The sequence below is a fragment of the Salvelinus fontinalis genome, chromosome 6 (assembly GCF_029448725.1).
Source record: "Salvelinus fontinalis isolate EN_2023a chromosome 6, ASM2944872v1, whole genome shotgun sequence".
Taxonomy (NCBI): Eukaryota; Metazoa; Chordata; class Actinopteri; order Salmoniformes; family Salmonidae; genus Salvelinus; species Salvelinus fontinalis.
The window spans coordinates 40,180,389-40,193,406 of NC_074670.1; the positions used below are offsets into that span (position 1 = coordinate 40,180,389).

At 43.7% G+C, this 13,018-nt stretch overlaps 1 protein-coding gene across 7 annotated transcripts in view; it reads right to left on the reverse strand.

Moving 5' to 3' along the window:
- Nucleotides 1-3,603: 3,603 nt before the first annotated feature.
- The window catches only part of LOC129857834 (polycomb protein SCMH1-like), a 45,480-nt gene continuing 36,065 nt past the window's right edge, over nt 3,604-13,018 (reverse strand). For 5 of the 7 annotated variants that reach the window (XM_055926465.1, XM_055926461.1, XM_055926463.1 and 2 more), the window contains 10 exons: nt 12,741-12,976; nt 12,313-12,489; nt 12,088-12,214; nt 11,621-11,821; nt 11,165-11,332; nt 10,753-10,878; nt 8,971-9,102; nt 8,638-8,771; nt 8,107-8,259; nt 5,808-5,897 (listed from right to left, as the gene is read on the reverse strand). In XM_055926465.1, coding sequence (XP_055782440.1) covers nt 8,113-8,259; nt 8,638-8,771; nt 8,971-9,102; nt 10,753-10,878; nt 11,165-11,332; nt 11,621-11,821; nt 12,088-12,214; nt 12,313-12,489; nt 12,741-12,976 — 1,448 coding nt within the window. In that variant the 3' untranslated portion in view covers nt 5,808-5,897; nt 8,107-8,112. Of the gene's footprint in view, nt 5,898-8,106; nt 8,260-8,637; nt 8,772-8,970; nt 9,103-10,752; nt 10,879-11,164; nt 11,333-11,620; nt 11,822-12,087; nt 12,215-12,312; nt 12,490-12,740; nt 12,977-13,018 lie in introns of all 7 variants that reach the window. The other 2 variants (XM_055926467.1, XM_055926468.1) reach the window with 2 other exon arrangements.

Below are 13,018 nucleotides of genomic sequence, written 5' to 3' on the forward strand. Positions count from 1 at the left end.
TGGGAGCTATATTAAACTTTTTCCTTAAACGTTCTATTGGAAGAGCGGACTTGGCACTCCGGTACTGCTTGCTGTACGGTAGCAGAGAGAGTCTATGACTTGGGTGACTGGAGTCTTTGACAATTTTTTGGGCCTTCCTCTGACACCGCTTAGTATATACAGTACCAGTCAAAAGTTTGGACACACCTACTCATTCAAGGGTTTTTCTTAATTTTTACTATTACTACATTGTAGAATAATAGTGAAGACATCACAACTATGAAATAACACATATGGAATCATGTACTGTGGTAACCAAAAAAGTGTTAAACAAATCTAAATATATTTTAGATTTTAGATTCTTCAAAGTAGCCACCCTTTGCCTTGATGAAAGTATTGCATACTCTTGGCATTCTCTCAACCAGCTTCACCTGGAATGCTTTTCCAACAGTCTTGAAGGAGTTCCCACATATGCTGAGCACTTGTTGGATGCTTTTCCTTCACTCTGCAGTCCAACTCATCCCAAACCATCTCAATTGGGTTGAGGTTGGGTGATTGTGAAGGCCAGGTCATCTGATGCAGCACTCCATCACTCTCCTTCTTGGTCAAATAGCCCTTACACAGCCTGGAGGTGTGTTGGGTCATTGTCCTGTTGAAAAATAAATGATAGTCTCACTAAGCGCAAACCAGATGGAATGGCGTATCCCTGCAGAATGCTGTGGTAGCCATGCTGGTTAAATGTGCCTTGAATTCTAAATAAATCACCGACAGTGTCACCAGCAAAGCACCCCAACACCATCACACCTCTCAAATTTGGACTCATCAGATCTAAGGACAGGTACCCCGGTCTAATGTCCATTGCTCGTGTTTCTTGACCCAAGCAAGTCTCTTCTTATTATTGGTGTCCTTTAGTAGTGGTTTCTTTACAGCAATTTGACCATGAAGGCCTGATTCACGCAGTCCCCTCTGAATAGTTGATGTTGAGATGTGTCTGTTACTTGAACTATGTGAAGCATTTATTTGGGCTGCAATCTGAGGTGCAGTTAAAGCTAACAAACGTATCCTCTGCAGCAGAGGTAACTCTGTGTCTTCCTTTCCTGTGGCAGTCCTCAAGAGAGACAGGTTCATCATAGCACTTGATGGTTTTTGTGACTGCACAAAGTTCTTGAAATCTTCCGTATTGACTGACCTTCATGTCTTAAAGTAATGATGGACTGTCATTTGTCTTTGCTTATTTGAGCTGTTCTTGCTATAATATGGACTTGGTCTTTTACCAAATAGGGTTATCTTCTGTATACCACCCCTAGCTTGGCACAACACAACTGATTGGCTTAAACGCATTAAGAAGGAAGTAAATTCCTCAAATTAACTTAACAAGGCACTCCTGCTAATTGAAATGCATTCCAGGTGACTACCTCATGAAGCTGGTTGAGAGAAGACCAAGAGTGTGCAAAGCTGTCATCAAGGTGGCTACTTTGAAGAATCTCAAATATATATAAAATAAACACTTTTTTGTTACTACATGATTCCATATGGGCTTTTTCATAGTTTTGATGTCTTCACTATTATCCATGTAGAAAATAGTAAAAATAAAGAAAAACCCTTGAATGATTAGGTGTTCTAAAACTTTTGACCGGTAGTGTATATACATTTGCTCAAATTCTAAAAACCTATTTTTGCTTTGTCATCATGGGGTATGTTGTGTGTAGATTGATGAGGATTTTTAATTTATTTAATCCATTCTAAAATAAGGCTATAATGTAACAAAATGTGGAAAAAGTCAAGAGTCCTGAATACTTTCCGAATGCACTGTATGACAATGGTCTATTTGCATATAGGCATACTGCAGCTCTGATTGTTTAGGTCTGTGTGTAGTACAGGCTGAGTAGTGTGTCAATGCAATAGAATCCAACTCCGATGTGTTCTGCATCCGTTTTCAAAGTCTGGAAAATACATATTTTCAACGTTTGGAAAATACATATTTTCAGCTTTCATCAGAACCGAAAATGAACCTTGTTTCAACATCTGGAAAATACGTGTATAATACATATTTTCAACGTAATTCTGCTCAATGGGCAGGGAATTTCCTATTCGGGTCTTTCCTAAAAGTCTCTGGCATTCCCACGAGAATGTCACCATCAGTTAGCTAAAACTGTGGGTGAGTCAGGTGGCATTCTGTTAACGCCACTGTCTCTGCTCGCCTCCCTGTCAGCAGTTTAAACCCGACTCATTCATGTTTGTTCAGTTTTTGTGAAACTCACATGATGTGAGCACAACATAAAGAGCAAGGAGCTGGGAGGTCTATAAATAGCTATTTTTTCATGAATGACACCGTGGCTACTATTAGACATCAACAAACATAGCCTATACCCTTGATCTTGTTAGAATTGTCTTGCACACAGGCACACAAATACACACACAGGAACAAGTCTAACTGACACGCACGCACGCAAGCACATACACAAACCTCCCTAATCGGCACTGATCAGTGGGTTTGGTCAGTTAACCCTCACATGCACTTTCCTGTTTTTGCTGAGGATGTTGTCACATCCGCACTTTCAATGCTTCCGCTGCAATCGATACGTCACGCACACAGGCCTAACTCTCATTCACACTTTAATTCATTGGAATAACTATCACTTCAAATGACGATCACTTTCCTAGCTATTTTGTCAGGGAAACGTGAAAATAATAGGCTAACTTTGATGTAAGAATTATGTTACAATTTGCTTTGGAGAATCTAGCTCACCAGTCAGAAAAGAGGTACTAAATTCAATAAGCACCCAGATGTTACACAACATATGGGCTAATTTACTTGTAGCATCACTTGGGACACCTCAAAGGAAAAACATTTATGCAAATAGTATGTCCTCTGCAAATAACATGATTGTGAGTTAAGTTGGGTCTCCAATTCAGACTAAATGACTCATGGCAGAACATGTGCATGAGCCTCAAGGAGAGGAATCAAGGAGACAGGACTGAGTAAATCTGGATGGATGGAGCTCACCTGCCCTCTGTTGGTCAACTGTCATCCATCAAAAATTTCCTGGAGCAATAAAGAGTATGATTTCAATATTTACTCAATCTTGAGCCACTATACCAAAACTGAAAATGTACAAAAACAATTACTGCATAACTCTTCATGCTATTCACTCATCTTGAGACTTTGGCCTAGATTCAATCAGATCAAGTATTAATGTCGATAACCGAGATGTAACTGTGTGGAGATGTCAAATCGGTGAGCAGCTGTTCTTGATCATTTTCATGAAGCAACATCCGTCCCACTTGTGTTAGAAGTTCAGAACCAGAAAGTGTAGGCCATATAGAAATTACACTCCAAATTAAAATCATTAAACAAAATGAGGACTTCTATCAGCCTATAATCGAGGTGTAAATTCCACCTCACATTCCAGTGTTTGAACTTGTAAAAAAATGCCTAATGGGGATTTATCTTAATGGCAATGTCCGCTTTAGGTATACTGCAAGGAGCCGCTTGTGGATTTGACAGCTCTAACTCAGTTCCAACTCCAACACTGCCCAAAAACCGCTATGTGGATGTTGGCTAAATAACGTAATGCTATGCCAATACTGTTTACAAATTAAGAAAGTATGACTGACAGAGACCAACATTTATTATATATTTATTGAACATTAATGCGTATGATAAAGCTCTCAATGTATGAACTCTAATAATATAGTATAAAAATGTAAAAAGTACAAATAACGACAGTCATTGTAAACATCCATAACAAGATAAAAGCAAGTTTATCATGTCAGTATTTCTTCAGCACAGTATAATGTGTTTTGATAATGTAGTGTGTCATACTGTTTGAAAACCATGCCTCCAAACAACTCCCAAACAGCTGGGAGAAACATAGTGTTTTTTTGCTGGAATTAATTACACTGAACAAAAATATAAACGCAACATGCAACAATTTCAAAGACTTTACAGTTCTTATAAAGAAAAGCCCTAATCTATGGATTACACAAGACAACACAGATAGCTTAAAAAAAGGTAGAGGCGTGGATCAGAAAACCAGTCAGTATCTGGTGTGACCACCATTTGCCTCATGCAGCGTGCGACATCTCCTTCGCAAAGAGTTGATCAAGCTGTTGATTATGGTTTGTGTAATGTTGTCCCACTCTTCAATGGCTGTGCAAAGTTGCTGGATATTGGTGGGAACTGGAACATGGTGTCGTACACGTCAATCCAGAGCATCCCAAACATGCTCAATGGGTGACATGTCTGGTGAGTATGCAGACCATGGAAGAACTGGGACATTTTCATCTTCCAGGAACTGTGTACATATCTTTGCGACATGGGGCCGTGCATTATCATGCTGAAACGAACACAATTGGTGATGACAGCGGATGAATGGCATGACAATGGAACTCAGGATTTCGTCACGATAAAATGCAATTGTGTTCGTTGTCCGTAGCTTATGCCTGTCCATACCCTAACCCCAATGCTACCGTGGGGCACTCTGTTCACAATGACATCAGCAAACCGCTCGCCCACACAACACCACACACGCTATCTGCCATCTGCCCGGTACAGATGAAACCCGGGATTCATCTGTGAAGAGCACACTTGTCCAGCGTGCTAGTGACCATCAAAGGTGAGCATTTGCCTACTGAAGTCGGATACGGTGCATAACTGCTGTCAGGTGAAGACACTGGTGAGGACGATGAGCACAAAGATGAGCTTCCCTGAGACGGTTTCTGACAGAATGTACAGAAATTCTTTCAGTTGTGTAAACCCACAGTTTCATCAGCTGTCTGGGTGGCTGGTCTCAGACGATCCCACAGGTGAAGAAGTCAGATGTGGAGGTCCTGGGCTGGCGTGGTTACATGTGGTCTGCGGTTGTGAAGCCGGTTGGACGTACTGACAAATTCTCTAAAATGACGTTGGAGGCGGCGTATGGTAGAGAAATGAACATTCAATTATCTGGCAACAGCTATAGGTGGACATTCCTGCAGTCAGCATGCCAATTGAACACTCCCTCAAAACGAGACATCTGTGGCAAAACAGCACATTTTAGAGTGGCCTTTTACTGTCCTCAGCACAAGGTGCACCTGTGTAATGATCATGCTGTTTAATCAGCTTCTTGATATGCTACACCTGGATGGATTATCTTGGCAAATTAAAAATGCTCACTAAAAAGGATTTGAGAGAAATAAGCTTTTGTGCATATGGAACATTTCTGGGATCTTTTATTTCAGCCCATGAAACATGGGACCAACACTTTACATGTTGCATTTATATTTTTGTTCAGTATACATATTTAATACAAAAAGGCGAAAATGGCTTAATGCAAGTCCTTATTTTCAGGGAGGGTACAAAAAAGAAATGTACTTGATCAAACAAAAAGAAACAATGTAATAAAAACTCTGGCCTAAAATGGCCATTACAGTAAAAAATGGCAACACACAGGGAGGGCATCATTGGTAGCGGTTGTTGTAAGAGAATATGGAATAGAAAAACAGGCGAGTAACATGATGGATGAGGAGGATATGTGGGCGAGTCAGTCAGTCTGCATATCCCATGCTGCCGTAGGGCTGGATTGTGCCACACAACAGAAATAAAATCGAAATAAGAGAAGTTCGCCACAGGGCTTCTTCGATGCGGCAAAGAAAGAGAGGGGGATATATGACACTAGGTATCGTAGCCTAGTGGCGGAAGCTACATGTGATGGTCAGTCCAGTAGTATGCAGTGCATTATATCCTGTAGAGGGGAGGGGGGTGAGTAGTAGTAGCAGGGTTGCGGGGTGGGGGGACGCCGATGAGCTCAATAAGGGCGTCCATGTTTGAACCTGTCGATGTGGAATGTGAGTTTGAGGGCAGGCCCGAGCTTCAAACCCATGTATTTCATCATCATGTCGCTGCGTAGTAACAGGAGGGCTTTGCCATCAATCTCCTGCAACACATAGGAGTGGGAACATTTTAATTTGCTATGGAGGTTATAAACTCAACAAAACACTTAAGAATAAAAAACTCCTTCCACTAAAAACAATGGCATAACATACAGTGCATTCGGAATGTATTCACACCCCTTGACTTTTTCCCACGTTACAGCCTTACTCTAGAAGGGATTAAATGATTTTTTCCCTCATCAATCTACACACAATACCCCATAATGACAAAGCGAAAACAGCTTTTATAAATGTTTCCAAATGTACACTGCTCAAAAAAATAAAGGGAACACTTAAACAACACAATGTAACTCCAAGTCAATCACACTTCTGTGAAATCAAACTGTCCACTTAGGAAGCAACACTGATTGACAATAAATTTCACATGCTGTTGTGCAAATGGAATAGACAAAAGGTGGAAATTATAGGCAATTAACAAGACACCCCCAAAAAAGGAGTGATTCTGCAGGTGGTGACCACAGACCACTTCTCAGTTCCTGTGCTTCCTGGCTGATGTTTTGGTCACTTTTGAATGCTGGCGGTGCTCTCACTCTAGTGGTAGCATGAGACGGAGTCTACAACCCACACAAGTGGCTCAGGTAGTGCAGCTCATCCAGGATGGCACATCAATGCGAGCTGTGGCAAGAAGGTTTGCTGTGTCTGTCAGCGTAGTGTCCAGAGCATGGAGGCGCTACCAGGAGACAGGCCAGTACATCAGGAGACGTGGAGGAGGCCGTAGGAGGGCAACAACCCAGCAGCAGGACTGCTACCTCCGCCTTTGAGCAGGAGGAGCACTGCCAGAGCCCTGCAAAATGACCTCCAGCAGGCCACAAATGTGCATGTGTCTGCTCAAACGGTCAGAAACAGACTCCATGAGGGTGGTACGAGGGCCCGACGTCCACAGGTGGGGGTTGTGCTTACAGCCCAACACCGTGCAGGACGTTTGGCATTTGCCAGAGAACACCAAGATTGCCAAATTCGCCACTGGCGCTCTGTGCTCTTCACAGATGAAAGCAGGTTCACACTGAGCACATGAGCACATGTGACAGACGTGACAGAGTCTGGAGACGCCGTGGAGAACGTTCTGCTGCCTGCAACATCCTCCAGCATGACCGGTTTGGCGATGGGTCAGTCATGGTGTGGGGTGGCATTTCTTTGTGGGGCCGCACAGCCCTCCATGTGCTCGCCAGAGGTAGCCTGACTGCCAATAGGTACCGAGATGAGATCCTCAGACACCTTGTGAGACCATATGCTGACACATGCACATTTGTGGCCTGCTGGAGGTCATTTTGCAGGGCTCTGGCAGCTCACCTCCTTGCACAAAGGCGGAGGTAGCAGTCCTGCTGCTGGGTTGTTGCCCTCCTACGGCCTCCTCCACGTCTCCTGATGTACTGGCCTGTCTCCAGGTAGCGCCTCCATGCTCTGGACACTACGCTGACAGACACAGCAAACCTTTTTGCCACAGCTCGCATTGGTGTGCCATCCTGGATGAACTGCACTACTTGAGCCACTTGTGTGGGTTGTAGACTCCGTCTCATGCTACCACTAGAGTGAGAGCACCGCCAGCATTCAAAAGTGACCAAAACATTAGCCAGGAAGCATAGGAACTGAGAAGTGGTCTGTGGTCACCACCTGCAGATCCGTTCCTTTTTTGGGGGTGTCTTGTTAATTGCCTATAATTTCCACCTTTTGTCTATTCCATTTGCACAACAGCATGTGAAATTTATTGTCAATCAGTGTTGCTTCCTAAGTGGACAGTTTGATTTCACAGAAGTGTGATTGACTTTGAGTTACATTGTGTTGTTTAAGTGTTCCCTTTATTTTTTTGAGCAGTGTATTAAAAAACAAAAATACCTTATTTACATAAGTATTTAGACCCTTTGCTATGACACTCAAAATTGAGCTCAGGTGCATCCTGTTTCCATTGATCATCCTTGAGATGTTTCTACAACTTCATTGGAGTCCACCTGTGGTAAATTCAATTGATTGGACATGATTTGGAAAGGCACACACCTGTCTATATAAGGTCCCACAGTTGACAATGTCAGAGCAAAAACCAAGCCACGAGGTCAAAGGAATTGTCCATAGAGCTCCAAGACAGGATTGTGTCAAGGCACAGATCTGGGAACGATTACCCCAAAAATTATGCAGCATAAAGGTCCCCAAGAACACAGTGGCCTCCATCCTTCTTAAATAAAATAAGTTTGGAACTACCAAGACTCAGGAGTGGCTTCGGGACAAGTCTCTGGATGTCCTTGACTGGCCATGCGAGAGCCCAGACTTGAACCCAATCGAACATCTCTGGAGAGACCTGAAAATAGCTGTGCAGCGACGCTCCCCATCCAACCTGACAGAGCTTGAGAGGATCTGCAGAGAAGAATGGGAGAAACTCCCTAAATACAGGTGTGCCAAGCTTGTAGCGTCATACCCAAAAAGACTTGAGTACTGAGTAAAGGGTCTGAATACTTATGTAAATATCAGTCATAAAAATAAAAATAGATGCTAAATGTTAATAAAAACTTGTTTTTGATTTGTCATTATGGAGTATTGTGTGTAGCTTGATGAGAGGGAAAAAATGATTTAATACATTTTAGAATAAGGCTGTAACGTCACAAAATGTGGAAAAAGTCAAGGGGATGAATACTTTCCGAATGCACTGTAAATGTCCTTCTGTGCTGTCAGGCTGACATGTACATAGAGATGCAATAGGATACTACTGTTCTATTCAATTCTGTAGATACATACGTGTTTTCTGAAGAGATCTGCGTGGGGGGCCAGTAGGGGGTCTATGTCTCTGATGAACTGCATGACGTCCTCTACCGTCCACAGGTTGGGGTCCTGGCCACTGGGCCGGGGGCTCTCTCTGAAACGCTCAGAGCCTGTGTCGGATGGCGGGTCAGAGTAGAGATACAGAGGAACATTAGTCACCAATCACAAGTGGGTTTTGTTATTATGGAATGACGAGCAACTCCATCTAAAGTGTTGCCGTAAAGCCATACACAATCCATAAATTAGCTTTCAAATTGTTTTCATTTTTAGCCTTTAATGACATGCACTGCATTAAAGATGATCCCCTACCTGAAGAGTTGAGATGTAGCAACTTGGTGGGGAACCGCAGGCCCAGAGGCTGCCCTGTCAAGCCCGGGGACAGGGGGCTCTTCTTTAAGTGCTCCGACCCCCCTACACCATTCTCCATGAGGAAGGGCTCACCTGGAACAACATGGAGGAGAGTCAATGACAAGGCCCAAGTGACACACCTGTAGCCGGTAGTTTAACTGTAGTCAAAAAGTTTGCTTAGTGGGACATTACTGGCTACACCTAGGGCTGTTGCGGTGACTGTATTACCGCTACACCGGCAGTCTTGAGGTCTGACCGCAGTAAAATTCCATGCGACTGTTAAGTCTTGGTAATCTCTTATGTCCTAATGGCCTGGTACTCAGGGCCCTATTGTCCCTCTAACCACTCTGACATCAATGCAAATTATATCGAAAATCACATCAAACACTTACTATCAAAACAGTATTGTGCTTTTATAACTCACCTCACTGTGATGATCAATTTGAAGAAAGAAGTTCAACAGCAGGTTGAAACTGAGTGTAAAACATTGTTGATGTGGATGTTGTTTCAAAGCCTAACATAACAAAATGGACAGCGCTTCTAAGGTGATGATTCATTCAAAACACCAATACGCATTTTAGAGCTTATGCATATGCATTAGTTTATGAGCCCAAGCCCGAAAAATACCGTAATTAAAATGATGATTGTGCCGTTACACAATACATTGCCTACCACATATTACACATGGCAAAAAAACATTTAAAAAAACGTATTTAAGATGTCTTTGGTACGTAATTGGTCAAGCCTATACAAATTCGAGTAATCGCCTTTGAGTGTGGACTGTATTACTGCATACTCCAAAATGTCTATCGACGAGTCTGGGAGAGAATATATAGCCCTAGGCGATGCTGAGGGTTGTGCAGGGCTGTTTACAGATAAGCCTACAATTATTGTGAATTTGTATTTGATTTTGATTATCCAGTTAATAGGGAATTTTTATATTTTCATAACTAATTGGGTGACATTAACTTTCGCTATACAGACTACCTCACCACCATGCGTTTCCACATCCTCCCTCTCTCCTTTATTCCTTTCTAGAGCGTGCAGAGGGGCTGTCAACAGTTTAGTGAAATATGTTTTGTTGTGAAAACATGTCACCATCAATGTTCCCAAACAGATTTTGCTTGCCTCTGCTATAAAACTGAAGTAGCCTACCAGGCACATTCTGTTCTTCTGAAATACATTTTCTTCATATCATGTTTCTTTAGACCTAACTAAAATAAATAATGGATTTTTTGTGATGGTGTATTTTAAATTGAATATACACCATCACAATAAATCCATTATAGTCAGGTCTAAAGAAACATTATGATTTGAAGAAAATGTATTTCAGAAGAACAGAAAATGAGTTGGCCTACTGTATGTTATCTGGCTATTCTCCATGCCATAGGCTGTAGGCTTGTTCACTTAGCTAACAGTGAACAAGCCTACAGTGCATTTTTAAAATGTAGATGTTCCAAAGGCTCACTCATCAGCAGCTTGTATGCAGCTTGTATTCGTGGAGGCCTAGCTGGAGATGCTAAACGTGTTTATGTTAATTAACGGTCAACTATCGTGAGACCGGAAGACTTTTGCATTACAAAAACTGTCTGACCTCCACAGTCCTAGCTACATCCTAAAATAAGAGTTTTTGTTTGTACACAAATGTTTTCCATTTGTTTGTTCCATTAGAGGTGCATGTTTCTATTTTTATCAATCAAGTTATTTTAAATGAAGCGTTAAGGATTTCCTAAGGAGCTGTACCTTCCGAGGAGAGGCAGAGGTTTTTGGCCAGCTTGTGGGGGAGGGGGCTGTAGTACGATTCTTGAAGGAACCGCTTGGAGCCTCTTCCTGGACCCGTTGTGAGGCCCTCCTTAAAACTTATCCTTTCTGGAGGGAGTCGTATCAGAAAAGAGAAACAGTGAGGAGTGAAAAGTAAATGCATACATACTTGACTCAAATCGACACTGTTACAATGTTGAAAAGGCCAAAAAGAAAGACAACCCTTTTCTGTCCTGAATCAACAGAAAAGCCAAGGTTATGCCCCAGTAGTACAGTGTGTGTGTGTGTGTGTGTGTGTGTGTGTGTGTGTGTGTGTGTGTGTGTGTGTGTGTGTGTGTGTGTGTGTGTGTGTGTGTGTGTGTGTGTGTGTGTGTATGTATGTGTGTGTGCTGACCTGGGTAGGCGTGGCTGTCGTAATGCAGGCCCCCTCTGGGGATGGGCTGGCTCCCAAACAGAGGGTCACAGTAGAGGTTGTGACAAAGTTTCTCCAGGAAGTGCAGGACGTGCGTGACGCTGTTGACCGTGGGCAGGGTGAGGGTATGGTGCTGCTGGTCAAAGTGGGCTGCATGGGACACATAGGTTAAGGGTTAGGCTCAGACAGCCAATACTGTTCCTCACATTTAGTAGCAATGCCAAGTGAATAGGAGATATAGAGCTTTGGTTTGATCAATTTCAGGAACAAAAGCATCTACCAGTCTGTTTTAACAACTGGTTCTGATGTAGTGCACAGGGACATCATATTTTTTAAGGAAATGCAAAGACTATTTGATTATCGCTATAACTAAACTTCTAATAAAGTGTATAGAGAAAATAGCCCAGACAGAAAGCAGGTACCAGTCCCAGACCTTACCTGATATGACCTCTCCTCCGTGACCTGGCTTGAGGCAGGAGAAGACAGAGCTCTGGTTGTGGGCACAGTCCACACAGGCCTGGACACACTGCTGTAGCACCGAGGAAGCCCGGCCTGGACCAAAGTGGTCGGGCAGCTGCTGCACCCGCCGCCCATCCAAGTGGGGTCCCACCTTCCCATACTTGTTCAGGTATACACACACTGTGGGACACGTAGGTAGATGCAGGCAGTCACGGACACAAACACAGAGGCATCCAACATTCAGCATGTATACCACTCCGGCTGAAAAAGGCAGATTCGACTTCATGCTCCAAACATATTTAACAAATACTACATTTTCATCAATAATTGACTCATAAGGATGTCCGAGGGCATGCAAGTATTCCGAATAAAAGTTGCATTGCGCTCCACAGAAATCCATATGAGTAATAATTGCACTGACGAAGTACTACTTTGTGTGTTTGTACCTGTGGCAGCATGCACGGCGGCGCTGGGGATGGTGGTGTTGTCCAGGGGCACTGTGCTGGTGTCTGGCTCTGGCATACTGCTGTTGGGGGAAACGGGCACGGGGTTGGGCACCACCCGCTGTTTTCTCTGTTCACACAGACACACACACACAATGTTTAGTGGGGTGGTATGCGCTCATCCATAAAAACATTTAAAAAATGATAATTGTGTGTGTGTTTGGTTACCTTGCTGCCGGGCTTGGGCCCTCTCTTTTTGGGGATCTTGATAGACTCCACTTGTCCCTCCTGCAATGCCATCCTCTGGGCCCAGTTGGCTGGCAGCCTCCCTCTGGGCCGGGACACGGGTCGCCCTGGGCCTGCCATGGCACCCTCCAGCCAGCCTTCTCTCTTCGCCCAGCCCAACTAAACACAGAGGAGGAGTGAGAGGACACTGTTAGGGTTAAGTCAACCACTCTAGTTGTCAATTGGAGGGCAAACATTACTTTTCTCAGTAGCAGTGGAATTAGAATAGAAGTGAATTCTTGACTTTAGTTCAACTTTTGACCAATAAGGTCGTTATTATAAAAGAGTATTTGGATGCTGCGACACAGGATGAAACATCCAACCCTACCCCACCCACCCTACCCTCCCCAACCCGGGTCCTTGGTCTGTACCTTACTCCCCGGTTTGGGGCCTCTCTTCTTGGGGACCTTGATAGGCTCCAGTCCCTTTCCGGGCGGGGGGGCCTGTGGTCCTACTCCGGCCCCCTTCTGGCCCAAGGGCCTTGTCAGCTTGGTTTTCCTGCAGCCTGGCTTGCGTCCCCGTTGGCCAGGCGGCTGTCCTGGCATGGGGTGCATGGCTGTTCCCTCGCTACCGTCTGAAAGGCAACCGAGGGTCTTGGGTAGCACTGCTGTCCCCAGAGAGAGAAAGAGATAGGGGGAGTGTAAAAAAA